At 47.6% G+C, this 27,746-nt stretch overlaps 1 protein-coding gene across 6 annotated transcripts in view; it reads right to left on the reverse strand.

Annotated features, from left to right (window-relative positions):
• The window catches only part of LMBR1 (limb development membrane protein 1), a 124,074-nt gene that overhangs the window by 51,432 nt on the left and 44,896 nt on the right, over positions 1 to 27,746 (reverse strand). For 4 of the 6 annotated variants that reach the window (XM_084897534.1, XM_084897535.1, XM_084897536.1 and 1 more), the window contains one exon: positions 23,214 to 23,317. The exons of the other annotated variants lie outside the window; for them this stretch is intronic. In XM_084897534.1, coding sequence (XP_084753660.1) covers positions 23,214 to 23,317 — 104 coding nt within the window. The remainder of the gene's footprint in view (positions 1 to 23,213; positions 23,318 to 27,746) is intronic. 6 annotated transcript variants of the gene reach the window in all.

Here is a 27,746-nt window from a genome sequence, read left to right on the forward strand (position 1 = left end):
CCAAGGGCTCCTGGATTGCAAGAGGGTGCAGGCCAGGCGGAGGGACCCCACTGCACCAGGCCTCTAGTCGTTATTATTTTAAACAATGATAATGATGTAACCACAGTACAGCATAAGTGTTAAGATGAAGATCAATGTAGGAAATGACTCACCAGTAGCTCGCACACTTCCTCTGACATTTCTTTTTTTTCTTTTTATTAATATATTTTATTGAGGTAGAGAGGAGGATCCAAGATGGCTGCACAGGTAAACACCTAACCGCAGCCGCACATAACAATTTCAATAAAATACAACTAAAATATAAAATGGACATTACCCAGAACTACAGGAAAGTCGAATGACTGGAAATTCTACAACGAGAAGGAAAGAGAAAACCAGAAGGATAATCAGAGGAGCTGTAAAAGCCTAAGGTACGAAGACACGCTGTGCGCGCAGAGAGGAGGGGGAGGCTGAGTGCCTGGCTGGCGTTGCCTAGCGGGAAGGAGATAAAAGCTCCAGATTGTGCCGAACCCCAGACCTGACAGCACTGAACCCCAGTTCTAGGCCAGACCCTGGGGACCCAGGCTCATACAGAGGGAGTCTGGTCTGTGAGGCAGAATCCCAGGGGAGTGGCAAAAGGCAGAGTCCCCGGAGGTGCACACATTGCACGCAGAGGACAGACTGTTGACTCTGCTGCTAGATTGTCCTAGCGGGAAGGAGACAAAAGCTCCAGACTGTGCTGAGCCCCACTTCCGACTGCTCTGAACCCCAGTTCTAGGCCAGACCCCGGGGACCCAGGCTCATACAGAGGGAGGTTGGGCTGTAAGGCAAAACCCCGGGGGAGCAGCAAAAGGAGGTCCCGGAGGCACGCACATTGCGCGCAGAGAACGGACAGTTGGCTGTGCCATGGGATTGCCCTGGCGAAAAGGAGACAAAAGCTCCAGACTGCTCTTAACCCCACTTCCAATCCCACTTCCAACTGAACTGAACTAAAGTTCCTGGCTCATTGGGGGAGAAACTAGACTGTTTGGTAGCAGGCGAAACTCGAGGGCACCTCACTCTCAAAGGTGCTTGCAGCGAATACCGAAGGACCCTGAGGAACACTGAGACTCAGGAGCCGTATAGGGCGTGGCTGACAGAAGCCAAGGCTGTAAGCTCCACCCTGAAACTCCGCCCTATCCAAGCATAACACAGAGACTTTTATGGCTACCAACTCAGGGAAGCTGCGAAAATGCCGAGACAAAGACATAGGTCACAAACGAGAGTACCAATTGGAGGAGAAACCAAGATGGCGGCGTAGATGAGCAACTGGTCTGCCGCTCCAACAACAATTTAAAAATGAAAACTAATATGAAGGACATCTATCATCCAAAACCACAGGAAGGAGGTACTGGGTAGTTAATAGTCAACAATTAACATGATAATAAGAGCAATGAGGGACCGATGGGGCTCTTAAAATGTTACCAGCTGGAGAAATGGAAGAATAGCAGGCCCGGGGCAGCTAGGCCTGGGGCAGCAGCAGCCAGGCCCTGAGCAGCGAGGCCCGGAGCAGCCAGGCCTGGAGCAGCAGAAGCCGGGCCTGGAGCAGCAGCAGCCAGGCCTGGAGCAGCAGCAGCCAGACCCAGAGCAGCAACAGCCAGACCCGGAGAAGCCAGGCCTGGAGCAGCAGCAGCCAGGCCCAGAGCAGCCAGGCCCAGAGCAGCAGCAGCCAGACCCGGAGAAGCCAGGCCTGGAGCAGCAGCAGCCAGGCCCGAAGCAGCAGCATACAGGCCCAGAGCAGCCAGGCCCGGAGCAGCATCCAGGCCTGGAGCAGCCAGACCCAGAGCAGCAGCAGCTAAGCCCGGAGCAGCCAGGCCCGGAGCAGCCAGGCCTCCAGGCCCGGAGCAGCAGTAGCCAGGCCCGGAGCACCCAGGTCCAGAGCAGCAGTAGCCAGGCCCAGAGCAGCAACATCCAGGCCCGGAGCAGCAGCCAGACCCGAAGCAGCCAGGCTCGGAGTGTTGTGGGGTCGAACCCTGGGTTCAAAATGAAAGGAAAGAAGGAGCAATGCAGCTAATTCAGGTACCAGAGTGTTATGTCCATCATCACAATGGACTCAGAGACACTCCTGTGTCCCTTCACCCAAAAGGACTGAGAGTTGCCCAGATGATAGCAAAGTGGGAGAAGAAAACTGAAGGCTACGCAAGGGACTGAGGTGCCAACATGGAGTCATCTGAAGAAATTAAAGACTGCAGTGGAAGCTACTTCTTTAATCATATTCCTGCTCATGCTAGTATCTGTTAGCTTCCGTCTTCTGCAAAGTCTTGTGCAGCAAGTCCAAGGACTCTGAGTAAATCTACACCAGCAACAAAAGAGACTCATTTAGTAGCTAAAAATATTAATATGTCCATAATTCTGATTTCTCATTTTGTTTTTTGCATTGGCATTGTTGTTATTATTTAATAGCCAGAGTTTTGCTCTTGACATTCAAGTTTTGAAAATAACATGTATGTGTTTTAGTTTTTGCATTGGCAAAAATTCTGAAGACCAGAATAAACTGGTGAATATAATAGAATCAGGGGCAAAGAAAGCGAGTGGATTGATAATTATCAGGGGGAAAGGGGTGTGGGGGTGCAGGAAGAGACTGGATTAAAATTGCATAACATATGGATGAGGACAATGGCAAGGGGGGGAGGAGGTAAGGGCAGAGGGTGGGGCAGGAACCTCGTGGAAGGGAGCTATGAGGGGGGGGGAGGAGGAGAAACAATTGTAATAAGCTGAGCAATAAAGATTTATTTTTAAAAAAATTACACACACACACACACACACACACACACATATATATATATATATATATATATATATATATTATTGATTTTTTATAGAGAGGAAGGGAGAGGGATAGAGAGTTAGAAATATTGATCAGCTGCCTCCTGCACACCTCCTACTGGGGATGTGTCCGCAACCAAGGTACATGCCCTTGACCGGAATCGAACCTGGGACCTTTCAGTCCACAGGCTGAGCTTTATCCACTGAGCCAAACCGGTTAGGGCTCCTCTGACATTTCTTAGTGGTGAGGCTTGTTTTCCTGGGTGCTGTCGGGGAGGCTCAGCAGCAGCCTTGGAAGACAGCCGAGAGTCTCTGAAAAAGCAGAGCAAAGGGCAGAGGGTTTGCTTGCAGCCATTATGAATGGTGTGGTTCCCTAAGCTCAGGCTTCTCTTCTCGGGGGACAGGTCTACCACGGGAGCAGCCCCAACCATGTGGCTCTGGGCTGGGGTCGGGGCACTGACAGGAGCCAGCAGCTCCCATGCAGGAGGCCTGAGGGCAAGGTCCTCTGTCTCTGACCCAGGAGCCATCAAAGCAGCACCTGGCCGGTCAGTTGGAGCCCCTGCAGTCGGGACAGCTAGGTGACAAGGGTGGGAAGCAAACAAGGTGCTCTGAAGAGCACCCAGGGCCATGTGGGGTGGATTATGGCCCTGAGAAACTACAGGACTGGCAGTGGACTCTCAAGCAGGTGGGAGAAGGAAGGGTCCATGACCCAGGCCGGGAGCTGAGCTGTGAAGGGACTGAGACAATCCATGGCAGCTCTTTGGGCGGGAGCAGGAAGGGGTGTCCTGGGCACAGGAGACCAGCAGGCCCTGCGAGGCCAGCCAGAAGGGACTGTCCCATTGCTCCAACTACAGCCACGGGGAACTTAGTTTCTTGTAAATTTGGTGCTCTTCTTTATTTTCTAGAGTGAATGGATATGACATAAGTAATCCTAATATATTAAAAAGCCAGGGTCCGTCATGACCTAAATGACCAGATGGATGACCAAAAAGCAGGCTGCATGGGGCGGCCAGGCTGGCAATGGGGGGCAGTTGGGGGCAACCAGGCTAGCAAAGGGAGGCAGTGGGGTGACCAGGCCGGGTTGGGGGGTGGGGGGAAGGCAGTTAGGGGCAATCAGGCAGACAGGCAGGTGAGCAGTTAGGAGCCAGCAGACCCGGATTGTGAGAGGGATTTCCAACTGCTGGTTTAGGCCCGATCCCTGGCCATCCCCTGAGGATGCAGGCTGGGCTGAGGGAACACCCCCCTGCACAAATTTTGTGCACCAGGCCTCTAGTATAAGAATAAACTATTATTTTTAATTTTCTATTTTTTTCTTAAAAGAATTAACCTTTTAAGCATCCCCATACGAGGCAGACAGTGAGCAGGGACCAGCTTCTCAGCTCTCGCCACAGACAGCAAGGGTGCAAACCCTGGTTCCATCGCTGACCACCTACCACTTCAGGTGATTCCTAAACCTTGTGTGCCTCAGTTTCCCCTTTGTCAATGGGGTTTATTAGTAATCCCCCTGCCTGGCCAGAGCTTCAGGATCGAGTGAGTTATATATGTGATATATGTGATATATGTGACATATGTGATATATATATATGTGCTGGGAAGGCTCCGGCCCAGGGGAGCCGCCTTGCCTCGGTCACTGGTTGGCCTTGGGAGCTCACGGTCACTTGTGCCTCTGAGTTACATGTATACCACCTTCTACTGCCAGCTTACACCCACGTCCCATCTTTGTCACTATCATGTAGACCTATAAAACAATCCCATCTTTCTTAGGATCTGACCCCCTCTCCTTATCCCCAGTGACACATAGCTCATTCTACTGTCACCCCCACACATGCACTGCCCCCTACATTTCCCTCTCTCTGACCCACTCAGCCCACTAACCCACTCCCGGGCCCCCCAGCCCTCCACCAGCCCGTTTCACCTGCCTTGACCCTACGGTGAAGCTGTCTACCTTAATAGTCCAGCATCAACCACACTCTATTACGCTCAGCCCCTTGGCTTCCCCCAGGCCCACTTCAGTCCATGAATGGCTCCCTCCTGACTTCTCAACCTCTTAAAGAAAGACACAATCATGAAAAGTGTTTGCTACCACATTCTCAAGTGGGCCCTGTGCTACCCAGCAATCTTTCCATGGATCTCTGGCTGACTCACAATTCCCTCATGAGTTTTTAATATAATAGTTTATTGATTTTTAGAGAGAGGAATGGTGAGTTTGGTTTTAGAGTTAAGCTGAAGGTACCTGTGGGACCTCTAAGGGGTATATGCATATTGGCCTCAATTACTCAGGGGAGCAAGAGGGAGAGAGAGAGAAAACATCAATGTGGGAGTGGAATATTGATCACTCTCTCCTGCACACACCCCTACTGGGGATCAAGCCCGAAACCACGGCATGCGCCCTGACCTTCTGGTGCACAGGACAATGCTCAACCAAATGTCCCACATCAGCCAGGGCTCTACCCTCATGATTTTTAAATGTTCTCCATCCCCCAGGGTCCTAATCTCACCCCCTGCTAACTTTATTACAGCTGCAGCTGACCATGCTTCTGCCTCACTGAAACAGAGCTGGGCAGCCTGCACGTCCCCTCAGTTTCCTCCCCCGACACTCAGTTTCTCCATCTCCACCCTTATTTCCTCACTGGCTAAGGTCCTCTCCCAGGGCTCAGCCTTAGACGTGCTTGCATACGCTGGACCAGCCCCTCTCAAACTCCAGCAGCACCAGAATCCCCCAGGCGGCACAGGGCCCTCCCGATGAGGGTGCTCCCCGCAGACTGCTCTGCTCCTCCCCTGGGAGATCTTGTCACCTCATTTGACCAAGGGCTCTAGCGTTTCTATCTTTAGTCCAAATCTATCATTAAGGCCAAGATGCACTCCCCCAGGTGCCAGCTCCCTAAGAGGCCTCACAGGTCCCTCCAACAGAATGCTAAGCCAAGCTCCCCGCCCTCCTCCTGCACAGGCCTCACTAGGTGCGCATCCCATAAGAAAGAACTCTGGGCCATCCCCGCCAGGCCTTCCTGCTGCACCGCTCGTCCTTCCAGTCCTACTGTGCCGCTGTCTGTCTCAGTGCAAATGTGATCTAAAAATGCAAAGCGGGTCGTGTTACTCTCAATCTCAACTGGGAAACAGGTGCATGGACGCAAGGACACAGAGGAAACATCCAGTCTCGTGAGCACCACCCCCACCAACGAGGCGCCACCATTTACAGTCACCTCACACCTCCTGCCCCTGGTCAGGGTGTCTGCGATTCCACAGCAGACAGGCCGCTGCACAGCAGCTCCCCTGTGCCGAGGGAGACCCCAGGCAGCGGCTGCTGCCTGAGTGCTCAGACCGATGAGGGTGCTCCCCGCAGACTGCTCTGCTCCTCTCCTGGGAGATCTTGTCCCCTCATTTGACCAAGGACACTAGCGTTTAAGAGCTGGATTTTAACTTCATTTCGTTTCAAGTATTTTAAGTTCATACAGACCCACCTGGGTGGTCGTTACCATGCTGGACCAAGCAGACTGCTAAAAGCCTGCTTCTGACAAAATCTGACCTAAGCGCTCTGTTCTCAAGCACTTTCTGGTCATTTTTCTACATTTAACCTTCATATAAAATCCTTTGAAAAGCAGTTTAGTTACAGTTACTTCCTCATTTAAGAGTTTTAAATATAATTTATGTCAAAAAAAAGAAATATATTAAATTCAGAAATTTCCCTTCTATTTTTAATAAAAAAGAGTGTATTCTCTCCTTGAGAAAAATAGATAGTATTTAAAATGCAACCTAAATATAACCCTATCTGAAAGTGATACTAGGATTTAATAGCCACATATTTGTTCACATATATTTACAAACAAAGTCCTCCACCAAAAAAAAATCTTGTGTATGTTTTAAAAATTATATGTGAACAAGTCTTTCTAAATAGATACAAGCTATATACCTCCAGGAGGATGCTTTTCTGTTATAGATGTATTAATGATACCAAGAAGAAATGTATAAAATGTATATTCACATGCTTAAGCAGTCAAATAAGAAATATTTAACAAAACAAACAAAAAACCCTCTGTAGGCAAATCATAAACTCTTTAAAAATTTACTTCAAATTTATTAATATTCCTTTTGAAAGATAGTAAATAACTCACAAAAGGAAACATGTCCATTTCAGCTAACAATCTACATTTTAAAAGAGTAAATGACCAAGGAGACAGAACTGAACCTCACATCCATCACCCTACTTAGCCCAGGAGGATGGCTGGTTAGCTAGAGACGGTTAAGATTCCTCAGGGAAGGAACAACCTAAGACAGGCACAGTCGAAAAGGGGCCATCAGGAGAGAACTTGGGGGTCAACTGAGGTGGGGCACAGACCCTCAACACCCCCTTACTTTGCAGGGGTCTTAATCCTTACCCCTGCTGAAGGAGTCTCCTGCCCCCATGGCTGCTTAACTTCCCATGCCCAGCTCAAATCAGGACCCGGGTAACAGACAGAGACTTGGCTGACAGCAGCTGCTCTCTCACTACAACAAGATTTGTTTGAGTTGTCTTGTAAACATGGTGTAGGGAAGTGGGTTTTTGATATCTAGATCCAGCCTTCCACCAGGAATGCTCAGGGCCTACCCAAGAAGCCAAATAATCCTTTCCACTAATACTTACACAGTAAAATAAGATTGTTTTAGACTAATACTTACACAGTAAAATAAGATGGTTTTACTAGTAAAATAGTAGACAAGTTTTCAGGCTAATTTAAATTGGCTAATTGAAATAAGCGAATATTCTAGAAAAATTAATTGAGCTGGACAAAAAGCTATTCCTAAAGTGTTAACTAAAATTTTTATTGGTAGTTCATCTCAGGATAAAATATCACAACAGGAAATGAACCTAAAATAGTCATATTATAGTGCTAAAAATTAAAATTTAAGCGCTATCAAGACTACATTATAAATTTTTCAAAAGCCTCCTAACATTTAAATCAAAAAAGGGGGGAAAGTAGAAGAATATCATGTAAGGAAAAATATCCTGTAAGTAAATTACATCTAGAAAATTTGTACTTTAGAAAATTAATTGTAATGCTAACAGCAAGACACCCATGAAAAACACACATGGTGTCAAAACAAGCCAGAGGAAAATCATTTGGACAAAAAATGAAAAAGGATCCCAAGTCAAATTTATAGAAAATATTCCTTTATTAACTTTTGGTCGAGAATATGTTTGTATATTTTCAGAAAACAACTCCGAGACCATGTGGATTCCGGCAACAGAGAGGAATTGACAGGACTACTCCAAACATGAAGACAGAAGAGAAGCAGTCAAGAGACAGAAGACGCTGATGACGCCTTGCCATACTAGCAGTCAGCAGCTGTGTATCACTGCAGGTTGCCCAGGACCAAACCAGAGGGTCGGACCTGCATTACCACCATTTGTCCACCATCCAGAACTGAAATATCATTGCTGACATGTACACATAAGGAACTGTTTGACACTGAAATTGGGTCTCAAAAGAACTGTTGGCCCAGAAAGAAACTCACTACAGACTGATTCATATGCCTTTCAGCGTAACCATTAGTGCTTGTCTCATTTTCAGTTCTTATAAGTAACTTCCAGTAGGACATGATCTCACTCATCTAGGGGAAATGGTAAACAACATAGACTGATGAACAAGAACAGACCCAGAGATAAGGAGCCATGGGTCAGACTGTTGGACCTCAAAGGGAGGATGGGGATAAAAGGGAGAGATCAACCAAAGGACTTGTGTGCATACATATGAGCCTAACCAGTGCTCAAGGACAATAGGGAGGTGGGGGCATGAGTGGGAAGGGGTGGGGGGTTGGAATGGGGGGTTGAGAACAAATATGTGATACCTTAATCAATAAAGAAATAAAATAAAATAAAAGGAGTAAATGAGAAACCACATTCACAGGAAAGAATGCCACAGCGCAGGTGTCCACGTTACTAAATGTGATCGTGCCATTCATGAAATATTAAAGATAACTGATGTAGTAAGAAATAACTGTTATTCTGACTTAATCCACTAGGAGGCTAGGACAATTTTTTCTTTTGTTAGTTTTATTCTCTTTGTGATTAAATGAGACAAATCAGCTCAACTTGAAATCAACCAAGTGTCACAAATGTGAGTTATAGCTAAACTAGTAAAAAACATAAACTTGTTCACTAAACGCAAGGTGCAGATTTTTTCTTTCAACCAATTCAGGCCACAGAAAAAGGATGATGGGACCACAAATAACCAGAAGCTCCATTTGCTAATTCAGCCTGGCTCATTCAAGTACCCGAAACACATCAACTGATATCAATACTTTTCTTGAGATCATAAAAATATCACAAAGCCTACATGTGTAGTATTGAGGTTTTTAAACTCTTGTGTGTGAGTCTGCCTGCAAAGTAATGAAAAGCATTGTGAGAGCTTTTATCGCCACCATTAATCACCAGCAAGACAGCATATAAGCAAAAAATATGCCCACTGCTCATCTTTCCATTAGGATTCCGAATTGGGAGCCAGGAGGCCCCAAGGGGGAGGTTCCCATAAACTCCCTTCTGACATAAGCTAAGCTAAGAGGACCAGATGTCAGAGTACCTCCCTGAGACATCCACCAACGCAAAGTGCCAATCACTATCAGAGGAAGGGAGGCTTCCTGTTCATCTGAACAGCGGTCACAGCCCTCGCACGGTTCTCACTGCCACCGGTGCAGCGCGACAAGCCATGTGAAGGCTTCCACTCCTCGCGCCAGGATTCCATGAACTCCGTGACATTTTCATCCCCAGTATGAGCACCTACCCTAATCCCTCCCCAACACCATAAATCTAAGTTAGTGTACGGAAGCTCCATCCCTTTTATTAAAATCGTAGTGTTACAAGCACTCAGCATATCAGTAAAAAGCACCTTCGAGACAAGGTACTTTCTGCCAGTGAAATGCCATCGAGTGTTGAAGAAAAGTGAGCTATGTGATGAGTACACTAGTCTCATACAAGTATTTGGAAATTACAATACCTCAACACTAACAGCTCAAATTAGATTTAAAAAGCTAGTAACTAGGTACACGTAGACTCGTAAATCTCTTTTTAGATTTAAATAAGTGCTGAATGTGCAAGGTTAAAACACTAAAAGGGTTATAATTGCTTCTTGAAATCTTTGTGCTGGTCAACCATACATTTAATTGCTCTGTACCAAACATCAATAAAGTAAAAAGCACAATGTACTTACAAAAGCACTAACAATAAGCTGTATGTTTCTATGGTGATGAACATGTAAACAAAACGTGGCCTGGACACCCTGACCTCTGGGATGGCATGTAAACACCACTTTATACACTATGTCTCCGCCCACCAGGAAAGCCTGGGAACATTTCCACTCACAGGACATTTAAAATAAATATCGAGCCATTGTTTTCCTCTAACAAAAAGGGTCTCTTAGTAACATGAGGATTGCGTTTGCTCAGCATGACATGCAGACCGCACCAAACACGCATGCCGTCGGCGGGAAGATCGATCGCAGCTCTAATGAAGGACAGAAACTAAAGGCAGATGCGAGTCCTCTTTACCATGAAGGGAACTTCACACAAGCAGCCAGAGATGGGCCAGCTCGGCCTCTTTGCTCCCAAAGTCATTATAAGAGCAAGACACTCAGATTTTGGTCACAAGCAAAAAGAAACAGCTTTACAGAAAGCTTTGTGAAATTCTATAGTGAAATGTTTTTATATCAATATTTCCTGAGGCTATTATATACATATTCATTTAATGTAGTCTACACGAGATAAGAAAAATTTAAACTATGAAGCGCTCAAGTTCTTAAAACCTGACAGAAAGAAAGCACGTTAGGCAAAGTTAAAATAAAAACTCTAACATCGCTAGTTCACTGAACTAGAATGTGCGTTGTATCCAAATTCATGAGAAGTTTCTCATATTAGCTAAACAAAAACCCTCCAGACTGCTGGTAAACAATTAATACAGCAAGTTTCCAACATGAACTCAATTGTGAAAAGACTGCTGGGACTTTATATCCAAAGTCTGAAATGCAATTCTAAATTGGAAGAACACCTCTCCGAACAGGCCTCATGCTGAGACAAGGTAGCGGGCAGCCAGGGGGTCCTTCCTCTAGTTCTGCTGCAACCAGTCTAGGTATTAGCTTCCTGGACAAGGGGGCCTGGGACCCCAGTAGAGAGCTGCCGGTTGCTTTCTGAATCTTATCACCCCCTGAAAGGTACAACATTTTATAGTATATATATTTTACCACAATAAAAAAGTATATCAGTAATGAGCATAACTGTTTGAATTGGGCAGGTTGGCCCGAGCATCCCACCCCCACAACAGAAACAGACACAAAAGACAAAATGGCCTGGAAACAGGGAGGAGGGAAAATGCTTAAAACGTACTTAAGACAAACCTACCGTGTTAGTAAAGAAATCAAACAACATAAACAAAGGCTTCTTTTACTAGAACATTCTTTTCCATAACAGCAAGACCATCCTGGGGTCAGAGGCTCAGTCCTACACGGCACTTCCCACAAAGAAGTCGCACATCCAGGCACCAGCTCCGATCTTTTGCAGCAGGAGGATCAGTAGGTGGGACCATCATGTGGCTACAGCCCAGTGTGCACGACAGGAAGGTCCAGGATGGAATCTAAAGCAATGCCACATGGCACTTTAAATAACGGGGCCATACTGCTTATGTGGCAAAGAGGGCATTTACACCAAAAGCACTAGGAGCTGTAAAATATCACAGAAGAGTAACACACACACACATACACACACACACACACCTTACTGGCCTCTGTGGCACCCGGCCCCAGCCCCTGGGTCTGTACAGGGACCCAGCCCCTAGCTCCACACTCCTTCCCATATGCTCAATAACTGTTACTTGGGGTTCACACATGTGTGAGCATTTCCTAGTTTTCTACTGAGGACCAGTCAATTGGCATTTTGGCTTTACCTACCAGCCAGTTTGAGTAATATGAGCCCATCACCAAGATAGGATCACCTTTTTGTTCTATTTTTAAATAATGGAAGTGCACTGTTCAGCTTGTATGGCTGTAAGGTACCTGAGGACACACCGCCCAACTTACCACAACCGCTGTGGTACCAGGTGGCCTCCCAACTGAAAATGTCACACACCTGCCCAAAGGCAACCACCAATTCAAACTGCTACATTCACTACTGATACATTTTTACTGTGGCGAAACATATGTAACTTTTACCATGTTTATGCGTATAGATCAGTGGCATTAAACACATTCAAATTGTTATGCAACCATCACCGCCATCATCTCCAGAACTTTCTCATCTTCCTAAACTGAAACTCTGCACCCCTTAAACGCTCACTCCCCGCCCCGTCCCAGCCACGGCCCCACAGGCTACTCTCTGTCTATAGATTTGAATCCTCTAGGGACCTTACATAAGTGGAATCACTGTGTCTTATTGTCTGACGTTTCACTTACCATAATGTCCTCAAGATTCATCCATGTTGTATGTAGCATGTGCTAGAATGTCCTTCCTTTTTTAGGCTTAGTAAGATTCTATGGTGTGTGCAGACCACATTTTTTTATTTATAATGCACTGATGTATGCTTGGGTTGTCTCCATCTTTGGGCTATTGTTAATTATGCTGCCATAAAAATGGGTGTGTAAATATCTGTGAAGTCCTTGCACAGTGGAATTGCTGAGTCATATGGCAATTCCATTCTTAATTTTTGAGCAACCACCATTTTATATTCTTACCTACAGTGTATTTTTTGGTCCTGGCTGGGTAGCTCAGTTAGTTAAAGTATCATCCAGACACATCAAGGTTATGGGTTCAATCCCTCAGTCAGGGCACATGCACGAAGCAACCAATGAAGGCATAAACAAGTGGAACAACCAATTGACCTTTCTCTCTTTCACAAATCAATTAAAGAAATTATTTAAGAGTTCTGATTTCTCCACAGCTTCACCAATATTACATCTGGCTGTTTTTGCTTGTTTGTTTCCTAACTGGTGGCGTCGAGGTCTTTCATGTGCTCACTGGCCGTGTGCAGCTTCTCTGAGAGGATGTGTGTGTCCTTCACTCCCTTTTTTTTTTTTTTTTAATATTTTATTGATTTTTTTTACAGAGAGGAAGGGAGAGAGCTAGAGAACTAGAAACGTTGATGAGAAAGAAACATCGACCAGTTGCCTCTTGCACACCCCTACCGGGGATGTCCCCGCAACCAATGTACATGTCCCTGACCGGAATTGAACCTGGGACCCACCCCTCAGTCCGCAGACCGACGCTCTACCACTGAGCCAAACCGGTTTCGGCTCCTTTGCTCCTTTTTAATGTTGGTAAGTCCTGTAGCTGTCATCTGCCGCACAGCTGCTCTGCTGCCTGGGCTCTCTGCTCGTCCCTGAGAACCCGACTCCCCGCTGGTCCATTCCATAAGGTAACCTCTTGGAACTTTCATTAGAATTGCACTGATTCTAAAAAATAATTTGACAACTGATACGTTCATCACATAAAGAAGTTCAGAAAGACAGAAATATCTAACATCTTTCAATAAGATTTTTGGCTTCATATATTATTTCCATAAAGGTTTTACATATCATTTATTTGATTTATTTCAACACTAGAGGCCTGGTGCACAAATTTGTGCATGGGTGGGGTCCCTTGGCCTGGCCGGCAATCAGGGCCAATTGAGCCATCTCGCCCAGTCCCTATTGGGGCCAATCAGGCCAGCTGGGGAAGGAAATTGTTCCTCATTATCAGAATGAGTCTATAAAACTCTCCTTTCTGGCAATATTAAGGGTAAGAGGGCCTTAATTCCTTCTGCCAAAAATCACCTGGAATGCTGGCTGGAATTCTGCAATTCTCCCTGAAATCTTCTGCTTGTCCCCTAACTCTTTGCATCCACTGCATCTGCTACCCCTCGCAGGGCTGGCTTTTCCCAGCCTGGTGGTCATCAGAGTCCCTCTCATCTTTACATGTATGATCCCTTGTCCTGCATGGCCTGTCACCTCCTGCCTCTTGGGACAGTGGGTCTGGTTCCGGTGAGATGTCATGGTAGCTCCACCTTACACATGTGAATACTAGTCTGGCTCTCAGACAGCAGGACCCACATTCTCTATTTTGGCAGAGCAAGTGCTTTGCTGTGTGCTGACAGGGCCCCCAGCACCTGGCTCTCTGTTCCTCACAGCCACATGGTCACAGTTTTATTAAAACCACTCAGAGAAGAACCTGAAGAATCCAGATATACGTAGCCAATTGAAAATGCTAATATTGATTTGCTACCCTGTTTCCCCGAAAATAAGACAGTGTCTTATATTAATTTTTGCTCCCAAAGATGCGCTAGGTCTTATTTTCAGGGGATGTCTTATTTTTCCATGAAGAAGAATATGGTACACGTTTATTGTTAAATGAAAATAAAGGAAATTTATTACCTGTATATGGTACAGTAGTTGTCAACACAAACCAAACTGTGAATCCTACAGTATCAAGAATTTACTCATTTATTCAATGACAATCATGTCATCATCTTCTGGAACATCATCATAACAATTCAATTCCTAAATTTCCTGGTGAATTTTTTGTGACTCCATTTCTTTCAGAATCAGTGGACCAAAACTCTCATATTTAGCCTAGGGGGGCCTTATTTTCAGGGGGATGCTTTATATTTCACTCAGAAGGAAACCTGTAAGTAGGTCTTATTTTCGGAGGATGTCTTATTTTCAGGGAAACATGGTAGTAGATGCAGGACTGGATCATATCCAATAGGACAACAAAAGGAAATGTGGGGCTAGCCTGTACACATGGAGGAAATCAGTCACCTCTCTCCCCGACAGAATGCATCTGCATCGCTCTGGGCTCCCACCGGCTGACACCCAAAGGCGCCACAGGCAGCCACGTCAGCAGAAGATCAGCCCAAGTGCTCAGGCTCCATCCACAGCCCCGGTGCCCAGGCTGTGCTCTAAGAAAAGACTGGGTCCTACCCATTGACAAATGCAGAGCTCATTCAACAGGGACCACAAAGCCTTCCGGATCTGGAAAAAGGTTAAAAAAAATGCCCCAAATTAACAAGTAACTGAGTTACTACTATGTTCCAGATCAGTGGTCGGCAAACTCATTAGTCAACAGAGCCAAATACCAACAATACGACTGAAATTTCTTCTGAAAGCTGAAAACTGACTTTTGCGCGTGGACCACGAAGATTCAATCGTACTCCATGTGCACGCCTGCACGCAGTGTTTTGTGAAAGAGCCACACTCAAAGGGCCAAAGAGCTGCATGTGGCTCGCGAGCTGTGGTTTGCCGAGCCCCGTTCCAGATAAAGGGCCACTAAGGCTAACAGAGGAGAGGAAGAGCCACCAGGACGCTGGTGGAAACGGGCCAAGTACAGGCTGTGTAAAGTGACATCCCAAGCTGAAGCTACACTTGGCCAATGTTTCATAGAGACCAGAAGATTAACACTGTGAAGTGCTGAACAAATTAATTTACGGACAAATAAATGAGTTTAAATGCCAGGTAAATAGAATACTTTAACAATCCAAACACCAGCCTCTTGGGTGAGCCCTTGTCCAGTCAGTCTGTGGGTTGGATCATAACTCTGTATAAATCTCTCTAGTCAGCATTAAATCTGACATTTAATTTTACTTTCAAATAAAGTTCTTTCTAACCAAGGGCGAATAGTTTTCAATTCCCAAAAAAAGTTTTAGAAAAGAGACTCTAATTAACAATGACTATGTCACTAAATTGTTTCATGAATACTGAAGGTATTAGGACCAGTTTAATTAAAGTACAATTACTTTAATATCTAATCTTATGATTTTTATTTCCTTCCTCCCCAAACTTCTCCTCATTTAACTGAGAGCCCTGGATTATGAAGCATTTGTGAGTAATTTAATCATCATATAAAATAAAGTTTGGAGTTTAGTTACCTATTAAACATAATACCTATGTTTACTGCCTGTACTAGAAGCCAAAAGGAAAACGAATGGAGCGGACTCTGTCTGTGACCCAAGTTCTTACGTAGCTTTGCCAGCACAGAAGTGATCCCAGACGAGTCTCCCTGTGCTTCTGTGTCAGCTCTCCCGCTGACACGCCTGGCCCCTCACCATCACGCCGCTTCGGGACACGGTACTTTAAAGCAGATCAGGTGAGGTGACCGTGCCCCTCAGTGAGAACAGCCAGCCCGTTTCACAGGTGCAGAGGCCGAGAAAACGCGCCTGAGGTCCCTTCAGCGAGGAGGGTGGATTCCCGCCAGGCTCCGAAAGCCACGAGCAGGCCCTGCGGCACCGTCAGCAGCAGCGGCAGCGGAGAGGCGTCTGGCGGCGGCGGGAGGCTCCCACTCCGGCAGCCAGAGAGGATGGGAGCCCGCGGAACTGTAGTTCCAAGGACGCGACCATCGCCCAGTGCAGGAGAGTGGGTGCTGGACCTCCACTGCCTGGCAACCAGCAGCGGTGCCAGGAGGCTGCCACCCTCCGTCCAGCAGGCAACTGCACTGACACAGTGACAAAATTAATCCGTCCGGGAGCTGAAGGGCTTAAAATCTTCATAAACTCAAATGATTTTTAAATAAAACAAGTGTATTCTTTCCCTCAAAATGACACTTTTCTGTCCTCGGCGATGCTACATGCCATGCTTCCAGGTGGGAAACGCTCAGTGTGTCACCACTGTCGCACTTTTTACAGCTGAGTAAGAAGTGCAAAGGGAGCCAGCATATAACATGGCCAGGACGGGCACCTCTGCATTATCATCCCCGTCCACGTTGGTGCTCTGGAGAAATACCAGTCCTCCCACAGGGGGAGGGCAGAGGAATTCGATTACTAAATGACTGAATGATTTTTTCTCGAAGGTGTTGGGGAAATCAAATTAACACATAACAACAGTGAGTGAGATATGACTCCATTTTCCGTAATAAACACCAAGATCAAAACGCGACCCTGGGTGCGTTTCCGTGCAAGGCTCCCAGCAGGAGTTTTCCTCTCTGTGCGGACGGGACTTCCTCCACCCGAAGGCCGGCCAAATATGCGCTGTGCCACTAACACTAAGCAGCACTTCCTTAATCACTCATTTCCAACAATTTATGGATGATCAGTGGCAAAAACGAGCAAAAATAATGAAAGAACGCAATGAAAGCTCCCCGGACCGCACTGGACTTCCTACTCGTGTCTGCGGCCCTTGAAGACAGAGGCCTGATACAAATTAGCCGCGGGAAAGCCGTCTGGCCATAAAATACAGTACAGGGTCACTTTTATGTAAGTTTGCCAAAAGGGACATAAACCAGGACAATCTCAAACTGTGACACAGGATAGAGACATATTAAAGCGCTCGGCCTCGTGCGCGGCTGTCATGGCGCTTGCTTTATAGACTTCCCGCACCAGCACCCAGCCCTCGCTCCACCTGGTCAGTCTAATTAATTAGGAAGGAAGTTACCCCAAATTCTGTACTTTTTGCTTTTATTATCAAGCACTCCGTTTGAAGTTACAGGAGTTAACCTCTTAATCCCGCAGACCGCGCGCTCTGCTCTGGACACTGGGGGATGTCTGCCAGGGCTGGTAATTGGTCAGGATGTTGCTGTCACTCATGTTAAATTTTATGCTATGACTTCAAATAAAAGGTGGGCAGTAAGGTGAGGCACACTGTAAAGTTACTCCCAGAAATACCTTTGGTTTTGAATTAATCCGTCACTGATGAGGTTTTTTTCACTTTCATTAAGTTGTTGAATTTGTTCCTCCTAACATTTTAATCCCAAGTAAGATGTTAAAATACAATATGAAAGGAGCACATTCCTAGCTCCCACCCAAACCCGTCAGCGTTCCTTATATGAAGGGAAACCCCGCAGGGCAGGGCCCAGGCGGTCCAGAGGCCTGCCGAGGCGAGGCGGGCAGAGAGACCCGCACAGCTTCCAGCGAGGCGACAGGAAAACGCACGGCGGCCTCAAGACCCTCCCACTCAGTGTCCATCTGAGTGACAGATCAAACTGCAGAGAAAGTCTCCCACAAACAAGCAAACACCAGCAGAGGCGACCTTTTCATCAGAAACATTCAGATGTCTGCATGGACTCAGGTCCAAACACACATGAACATATAATACGTGTATGAGACAGGGAAATCATCTAAATGTGATAACCATTTCACATCTTATGTGATAAACGTAAGTTAGAGCTCCAAGATAAAAGTCGCCTTCCCACTAGAACAGCTGCTCTGTCAGAGCCATTTACACACGCCGACCCTGTGCTGATGAGGAGCGGGGACGGCGAAGATCGGCCCACAGACAGGAACCCACACCGGAAGGAGAGAATGGCTCTTTAGGGACCCGGTTGGCCCTCCAGGCCAGAAATGTCCTGTCTGAATTAACATGGTGGTTTAATTAAAAACTACGTAGAGAATTCTGCTTAATTTGACTTTCAATTCCAACTCTGCATCCGCCTGTGGCGAGTGGCCAATTTCCGCATCTCGGCACTGTGCACGGGGCTGCTTTACAATCGTGCCCAGGGGAACCGATGGGGAGGGCCACAGCCGGCAGGGACGCCGCAGACCGAGACACAGTAAAACGCACCAGGAGGGTGGCCGAGAAATATAAAGCGACTGTAACTCAGCCATATTACAAGTTTGTCATTACTCAAGTTACTGTGCCGGTCTACCAATTAGAGGTGTTTTCTAAGCTCTCTTCAATGTCGCTGGGACCTAATGTGTCAAACGTCACCAGTGAGCAAAGAGCTTCAAAGGCATCGACAGAAATGCATGCACTGGCCAGCCGCCGAAGCATGTCAGTGACTCGAGGAGGCCGCAGCCAGTGGCTGCACCCCCACAGCGCTGGGCCCAGAACGCCGAGGCCGCACCCCCACAGCGCTGGGCCCAGAACGCCGAGGCCGCATCCCCACAGCGCTGGGCCCAGAACGCCGAGGCCGCACCCCCACAGCGCTGGGCCCAGAACGCCGAGGCCGCACCCCCACAGCGCTGGGCCCAGAACGCCGAGGCCGCACCCCTACAGGGCTGGGCCCAGAACAACACAGCCAGTGGCCGCACCCCCACAGCGCTGGGCCCAGAACAGCTCAGCTCACCAGGCGGCGGCCTTCCCGGAAAGGCAGACTGAGGCTGTGCACACACACACTCACCTGGGCAGCGCTAATAAGCTTACAACTTCCCTGTAACTGACTATGAACCGAGATAATATGAATGTTAAAATAATGGGTCATGATCGCCTTCCCCGGCAAGCTTCCCAAACACCCCTAGTGCAGCCTGGAACCTGGTCTGGGATCAAAATGGAACCTTAAAACTCCGAGTGTGGGGACAGTGAGGAGCCGCCTCTCTCAGCGGCTTCGGGTGACTCCCGGCACCACTGGCACTTCCCGGGACACGCACTCGTCAGCGCAGGAGCTCTGGAGGACGCGAGGACGGCTGACGGCCAGGGGCTGGTCCGGGGTGCAGCCTTCGCTGTACATGCGGCCTCCACCCGTGGGGCCTGTAAACAAGGCCACTCACCTCAGGGAACCTCAGCCTGGGCATCTCACCCTGCACCCGGCCTTCCCAGCACGCAGGCTCTGCAGCCTCCATTCACTGGCACCTCCTCCCTCAGAGGCCCCCAGGACCCGCTCTCTGGTTTGTTCCTACAGCCTCCCTCATTCCACACTGTCTAGTCCATCAACAGCAGCATCTTGAGTGCTGCCTCCTCGCCGTCTTTTAAAACTCCTGGCTGTTTGGGCATTAGTTGGGCAGCTGGGTCAACATTACCCACACTCACTCATTCACCCCTTGCGATCCCAAGAGAAGCTGGGGAACCAGAGGGACTTGACGACAGTAACAAAGTGAATGTTCTTTCCCTCGTGTAGAGAGAAACTGGAAGCACATAACTTAGAGGAGAGACTGTTGTATGGGGCGGGGGCGCTGGGAAGAGATCCACCAAAGAACTCTTGTGCATATATTCAAAACCCGAGACACAGACGGTGAAGGCATGGGGGCGCAGATAGGGTTAGTGGGGGGAATGGGGACATCTGTAATACTTTCAACAAAATAAATTTTTAAAAAGAAAGAGGCACAACGGAGGGGGAGGTGCTTCCCTCCCCCCCATCCCTCCTCCACACTGACATGCAAACAACACACGTGGGGCTCAGTGGTTTTCCTGTGACTAAGAGAATAGGGACATGTCATGGTTTTTGTGCCTGGGTTTGTTTTTTTAATTCTTGAGATAGTAACTAATTCAGCTCCAATAAATCAAGCCAAGTCCCTTTCTAGTTGGTTAGCTCACAAGGGGGAAATAATTGGGAGGCAATTATTCGCAGTTTTTAAAAATTATTTAATAACTAGACTTTTATAAAAAGCATAAAAGTAGGTACACCTATGAGACCGAATGTGAAACTCTTTAACACTGAGCGTCCCAGGCAGACAGGAAGGAGAGCTCTGCATGTGTACGCAAACACCGACAGCGACAACAGGGACATGTGCTCAGACGCTATGTGATGGGCCAGGGGGTGAGACGTCTTCATATGCCGATGCCTCCACCACCCGCATTTCACCTTCCCTTAGTGACTTAGATAAAACAGTAGTGCAAAAATCCTTCACAGAAATCCCGGCCCACTCCCTGCCATCTACCCATAAAACCACAACCACCGGGCGGGGACTCGGCCGCTCACCAGCCTCCGCACCAGCCATTCCCGCTCAGGCCTGGGGTGCACTAGGCCAACACCGCCGCCTCCTCCTGCTCCGCGCGGGCCCAGCTCCAGAGCAGGCGGCCTCTGTGCCTCCCGCCGGGAACCAGGACCTGCTCCTCCGCACCTCAGTTACTCACCTCCTGACTCCCCGGGGCACCCTTCCAGGCAGGAGCCCGTCTCTCCTCCGTCCCTGGCGAGCTCCTACATTAGCAGCACAATTACTACCTAGCACACGCTTAGTAAAACTGTCAGGTGAATGAATATCCATCAAAGGCTCCCAAATTCTACGGAACTGGTTTTTCAGGTATCTCCCACAACTTCATTTCTTGTCCGTGCTCATTCTTCCAACCCTCCTGAACGCAATAGTTTATAAGCCCTTCTAGAATACTGGGGGTGGGCCAGGAGCACGCTCTACCCAGTCCTTGCACACACAGCACCTGCCCCGAGGTGACCCCCACCGACCTCCCCCATTCATCCAGCCTCTCCCCCCCCATCCCGCCGGCCTCTCCCCCATCCCACCGGCCTCTCCCCCCATCCCGCCGGCCTCTCCCCCATCCAGCCGGCCTCTCCCCCCCCATCCCGCCGGCCTCTCCCCCCCATCCCACCGGCCTCTCCCCCCATCCCGCCGGCCTCTCCCCCCCATCCCGCCGGCCTCTCCCCCATCCAGCCGGCCTCCCCCCCCATCCCGCCGGCCTCTCCCCCCATCCCGCCGGCCTCTCCCCCATCCAGCCGGCCTCTCCCCCCCCATCCCGCCGGCCTCTCCCCCCATCCCGCCGGACTCTCCCCCCCATCCCACCGGCCTCTCCCCGCATCCCGCCGGCCTCTCCCCCATCCAGCCGGCCTCTCCCCCCCATCCCACCGGCCTCTCCCCCCATCCCGCCGGACTCTCCCCCCCATCCCACTGGCCTCTCCCCGCATCCCGCCGGCCTCTCCCCCCCATCCCGCCGGACTCTCCCCCCCATCCCACCGGCCTCTCCCCCCATCCCGCCGGCCTCTCCCCCGCATCCCGCCGGCCTCTCCCGTTGGCCTCCCCTCACCATCCCACCGGCCTCTCCCGCCCATCCCGCTGGCCTCTCCCCCCCATCCTGCCAGCCTCTCCCCCCATCCCGCCGGCCTCTCCCCCCATCCCGTTGGCCTCTCCCCCATCCCGTTGGCCTCCCTTCACCATCCCGCCGTCCTCTCCCCCCATCCCGCCAGCCCCTCCCCTCCATCCCGTTGGCCTCCCCTACCTATTCCGCTGGCCCTGGCCGGCTCCCACCTGTTGGCCCTTACTGTGCTGCCATAGTGCTGGCTGCGAACAACACAAACACTTCAGAAGCTCAGCAGCAACCGCTGGGCTTGGTACGAGTTCAGCAACTGCACGTATGTGCTTCGTGGACAATTTAATAACATTTACTATCGCTGGGCCTCAGATGTCACCTTATAAAAGAAAGGTTTGAACGAAATCCCTTTCAGCAACAACACTTCTTATAATTTCTTCAAGAAATTATAACAAAGAGCTTTTTAAACTATGTAATTTTTCACATTATATAGATAACTTAGGTAAATTTAAATGCATCATAATAAAAAAAACAACTCCAATAAGTAAAAGCCAGTGATGCCCAGCCGGTGTGGCTCAGTGGCTGAGCGCTGGCTTAAGAACCAGTTCTAGAAACCAGAGAGGTGGGCCCACAGACACCGCCAACTCACCCTCAGGGGCTCTCCGGGCCCTCTGGTGTGCAGGCCCAAAGCGTGCTGAACGTGACATGTACAAGAGTCGCCAAACACCAGCAAACATTCTCACTCCTAAGAACCCACAGAGAGCGGCGTGACACAAAAAGTACACGGCTTACAACTTGCCAAGCCAAGTTCATTTGTGTGACGTTGCAGTCCTGCTCAGCAAGGACACAGCACGCCTCCCCCGCATGTTACATGAAGAGACTAGCAATGAGAAGGCATGCTGTGTCGGTAAATAAACTGTAACACTGAAGCTCATTTTGTCAAGTTTAAAAGTCACCCAAAAAGTACTAGCTACTTAAATCTTTGCATTATATTCAAAAAATGTATAGCAAAGAGCTCTATAAGTTAAGAGACTACAAGTAAAAAATATTCCTCTCACTTTTAAAATGCCATATCCGAGGGCAGCTGCAGTCCTTACCACTGAGAAAGTCTAACTGAGGTGCTCTTGCGAAGTCTCCATGGGCCCGCTCCCACCTCCCCCTCCCAGCAGCAGCACAGCCCCTTGGGAAGCTGACTGTCTGACGGAGCATGTCTAATGCTCTAACAGCTACACCCTGAACACCCTGGATGTGAAATAACGTACACCAAGATACACCCTAAGCTCCTAGAGCTTGCTCCATGCTTTAAACCACATGTGTCAAACACAAGGCCCACGGGCCAAATCCAGCCCGCCAGGCCTTGCAATGTGGCCCGCACCGCGCTGTCATCACTGCACTCCGCTGTCAGTTTATGACATTGTCAGTTTATGACTGTTCAGTAAACCATTCGGCCCGCGATTTAGGCTGGATTTTAGATTTTGGCCCCTTCTCTGATTGAGTTCGACACCCCTACTTTAAACAAAGGAGAGGAGAGAGCCAGCGAGCAGCTGCTGCGTGGGCATCCCCTCCACATGGCTCATCCGCCCGGCAGCACGCTCCGGGAGCCGCGAAGGTCAAAGACGCTCTGCTCCCTGCAGACTCAGTCCGTTCATAAGCAGTGTGACTAAGAGACTGTTAATAGTAATAGTAACAAGATATTGTTATTATTAAACTTTTTACATCCCCATCAAATGGCTGTTTAAACCAACTTCTTACAGTTCAACATGAATGGTATTTATTTCTCCATGTAACTAATTTAATTCCAAAACACAGATCACTCACCTTTTTCAGGCCAGCAAAACCTTCTGATTCCAGGAAGAAAAAGGCAAAGGGCATCAAGACAAACAAACAAAGGTTGGAGAAGAGAGAAGCGAGGTTCCACAGACCTAGAAAGCAATCCAGAAGACAGCCAGGTCAGGTCCGGGAACGCTCGGCAGAGAAATGGCCATGCCACACTGTGGCATTAGAGTACTGTGCTTTCTAAAGGAAAATAAACATAAACTTGAAGAGTGGCCTAACAAATGACCTAACCTTAGAATCAGAAAGTAATTACCTATTTAAATTGTGTGCAACTTTGTAACATGTACCTACCGGTAAAAGCCAAGATAGGAATTAATGTTTCCTCACACCCTGAAATACAGTCACTACAATATGACATGTGCAGAGACCCACAGACATGGTCATACTGGCTTCTTTAGACATATTGGCACCTGAATATTTATATTAGAGCCACTAGCATTTATGGAGTACTTAATAAATTCCAGGTACTCTACTAAACATTTTACACGCATAATCTCATTTAATTTAAGCCTCATAAAAACCCTAAAAGTAATAATTAGCATTGATTGAGCCTTTATGTGCCAAGCACTATTCTAAGTGGTGAGATATGATGAGAACTCATTCACTCGTCCCAGCAGCCGCCCGACAGCGGTGGAGGAGGCCACCAGACGGGCCGCGGAGCACAGCCAGCCTGCGGCGGCGCCACCCCTGGGATTTTAAAAAGCACCACACCGCAGGTGTTTTAGTGAGCAACTCCAAGTGGGAAAGAGAGGGGAAGAGAAGCTCACACAGCCTTTTCTCTTTCTCACATATACCACACTCTTTTAGAAAACCACTGTAAAAAGCAACTAAGAATAAATTTGGAAAAAGAGAACTTTAGGTGTGTCCTTGAGACAGAACTTGGCCCAACATTTCCTATTTTTTAAAGGTAAAAAACTGAGCCCCAGCTGGTCTGGCTTAGTGGATAGAACGTCGGCCTACAGACTGAAGGGTTCCGGGTTTGATTCCAGTCAAGGGCACATGCCCGGGTTGCAGGCTTGATCCAAGAGTAAGAGACATTAAGGAGGCAGTTGATCAATGATTCTCTCTCGTCACTGATGTTTCTCTCTCTCTCCCTCTCCCTTCTCCTCTGAAATAAATCTATAATAATAAAAGAGTATTATGCTACTTAAACTGGACGTCCTTCTGGATATCCTTCCGGAAGACCTTTCAGGCCAAGCCTGGGCTGCAAGAGCCGAGGCAAGCCGCCACAGCTGTAAGGGTCAAGCCCTTTGCATGAATTTTGTGCATCGGGTCTCCAGTAATAAAAAAAAAAAAATTAAATAAGGTAAAAAAACTGACTTTTAAAATGATGGCTATAATCTTTATAAAATTTGCAAAATCCAGAGTCAAAGATAAAAATTATGCTACAATTAGAAGTCAGGGCTTTGGAAGCGGGCACCTGCTTTCTTTCCGCCTGGATTTCCGAGGCGCGGACGCCGGGCTCCGGGGACACAGCCACTAGTGAGCAGAATAAACCTCTGCGGTTGCAGCTCTCAATCCAGGCGCCAGACCCTGCACGTGAGTTCTCAGGGGACCAAGGTGGTGGTTACAAATTAACATCCTGAGTCCTCACTGCCCTAACCCCCTCGGAACAGCATGGAGGCCAACAAAGAGAGCCCATGCGTCCCGTGGGGTCGAGAGTAAGGCTGGGACCGCTGATCTAGAGACTGATCTTCAATAGGTAAGGGGACAGAATTTAAAAATTCAACTTACAGTTTCTTATTCAAAAATGTAGGCAAATTTAATGAAATTAACAACTTAGCTTAGCAGGAACTAAAATGTTGCACAAATTTTGGGGGGAAACATCTTACATCTTTCATTGGAAAAACTTTAATTTGAACTTTTTAAAATAAAAATTGGCTGAAACCGGTTTGGCTCAGCGGTAGAGCATCAGTCTGCGGACTGAAAGGTCCCAGGTTTGATTCTGGTCCAGGGCATGTACACTGGTTGCAGGCATATCCCCGGTGGGGGGTGTACAGAGGGCAGCTGGTCGATGTTTCTCTCTCATCGATGTTTCTAGCTTTCTATCTCTCTCCCTTCCTCTCTGTAAAAAAAATCAATAAAATATATTTTAAATAAATAAATAAATAAATAAAAATTGTTCTAAAGTACTTTTCTACTTTCCAAACTTTCAACACCTTCACCCTTTTCTTCATTCAAAGGGGTTATCATCACAGTCAATTGTTTTGATGCATTAATAACTGGAAGGGCTCAAAGGACGGTGGCTCAAAGCCCCACCTGGAGTGTCAGACACCTGGGTTCCAGCCTCACCAGCATGTCCATGTGCCAGACCCAATGAGCCACAGGTTCTTACCTATAAAACGAGGCGAGGATCCTGCCTAAGGTGGTGTTGAGAACTAAGTGAAATAATGCACGTAGGACAATCAGCACACCTGTCACACACAAAAGCACTTTGTGACTTGCTGCTTTTAGTAACAGCCACATCTCCAGAGGTGCTAACAGGTGGGATGACTTCCCTACTCCCTCCTGCCAGGTGTATCAGCTCTTGCTTTTTGTCACCAGCAATTTGCACATGTCCAACAACCATCTCCCCTCCCCCAAGAGATACTGGGGATATGCACCATCTACACACACGTGCCTAAGAATCAATGGGCCTCAATCAGAGCTGTGCTCTCCAGGTCAAGTTCACAAACTTCAGTGCATGGTCTTTGTTCTCTACTTTGCTCAACAGCACTTGACCTCCCTTCATAGGGTTTCCAAGTAAGTTACTACCAGATCTGAAGTCCAATGATATTGAGCATTAGACGGTTCACATTAGCACATTGTATTCTTTGGGCTGGAGAACCGTGACTGCTTTATGTTGCTTTGGGTAGGTCTGGTGGAAAACAGAGAAAGCGTGGTTTTAAATCATTTGTGCAGAAGAGATAAAAGTCAGTGCATTCTATCTCTTGGTAAGTCCCTAGCATCTCAGGCAATTTCCAGATGCTTTGGGCATCGCACCAAAATCTTCCTCTAGTTTACAGATGGTCTTCAAGCTCAGAACACGCCTTTGCCCACAGCTAGAAACAGCAGCCACTCTTCCCAAGGTGCTTTCCCATTTTAGCAGCATCAGCACCCATTTTCTTTTTCTTTTTTAAATAAATCTTTATTGTTCATATTATTACAAAAGTTCCTCATTTTTTCCCCCTCCACCAGGTTCCCACCCCACCCTCTGCCCTTTCCCCACCGCCCATTGTCCTCATCCATAGATGCACAGTTCAGTCTCTTCCCGCACCCCCCACTCCACTTTTCCCTGAGAATCATCAGTCCACTCCCCTTCCATACCTCTGATTCTATTATATTCAACAGTTAATATTGTTCATCATGGTTTTTTCTAATTCCCTTGGTTTTTAGATTCACTTGTTGATAGTTACGTATTTATTGATCATAATTTTTATCTTTATCTTCTTCCTCTTCCTAAATAACCCCCTTCAGCAATTCATATAATTCTGGTTTGGCGGTGATGAACTGCTTTAGCTTTTTCTTGTCTGTGAAGCTCTTTATCTGGCCTTCAATTCTGAGTGATAGCTTTGCTGGGTAGAGTATTTTTGGCTGTAGGTTCTTGCTATTCATCACCTTGAATATTTCTTGCCATTCCTGTCTGGCCTGCATGGTTTCTGTTGAGAAATCAGCTGACAATTGTATGGGTGCTCCTTTATAGGTAACTACCTGCTTTTCTCTTGCTGCTTTTAATATTCTCTCTTTGTCTTTTGCTCTTGGAATTTTAATTATGATGTGTCTTGGTGTGGTCCTCTTTGGGTTCCTTTTGTTTGGGGTTCTATGTGCTTCCTGGACTTGTAAGTCTATTTCTTTCACCAGGTGGGGGAAGTTTTCTTCCAATATGTTTTCAGTATCTTGCTCTCTATCTTCTTCTGGGACCCCCATAATTCTGATGTTGGTTCGCTTGAAGTTGTCCCAGAGGTTTCTTACACTATCTTCAACTTTCTGGATTCTCTTGTCTTCTTGCTTCTGCAGAGGAGTGTCCTCTGGCTCTTTGTGTTCCAAATCTTTGACTTGATTCTTGTGATCTTCCATTATGTTTTTAGGACTCTGTATATTTTTTATTTCAGACAATGTATTCTTTATTTCTAGTTGATCCCTTTTCATATCCTCATAGGTCTCGTTTATCTGCCTTTTCTAGGAAATTCTTGAAAAACCTTATAACCATGGTTTTGAACTCTATATCCAGTCGCTTTTTGTCCTCCATTTCTTTCGTTTGTGATCTGTTTCCTTGTCTCAGCATTTTCACAGGTTCCCTGAGTTGGTAGGGTGGCTTTGTGTGTTAAGGTGTCCTATATGGTTCAGTGGGTCAGCCTCCCAGTTACCTGAGGTAGACACTCTTGGAGCACCCCTTTGTGGACTGTGTGTACAGCCTTTTGTATTTAAGTCTTAATTGTCATTGGTATCACTGGGAGGAACTGACCTCCAGGCCAATTGGCTGTGAGTATCAGCTGTGTCTATGCCAGGAGACAGCCTTATTCAAAAGCCTCTGTG

This window comes from Pipistrellus hanaki (assembly GCF_964339955.1).
Source record: "Pipistrellus hanaki genome assembly, chromosome: 10".
Classification (NCBI taxonomy): Eukaryota; Metazoa; Chordata; class Mammalia; order Chiroptera; family Vespertilionidae; genus Pipistrellus; species Pipistrellus hanaki.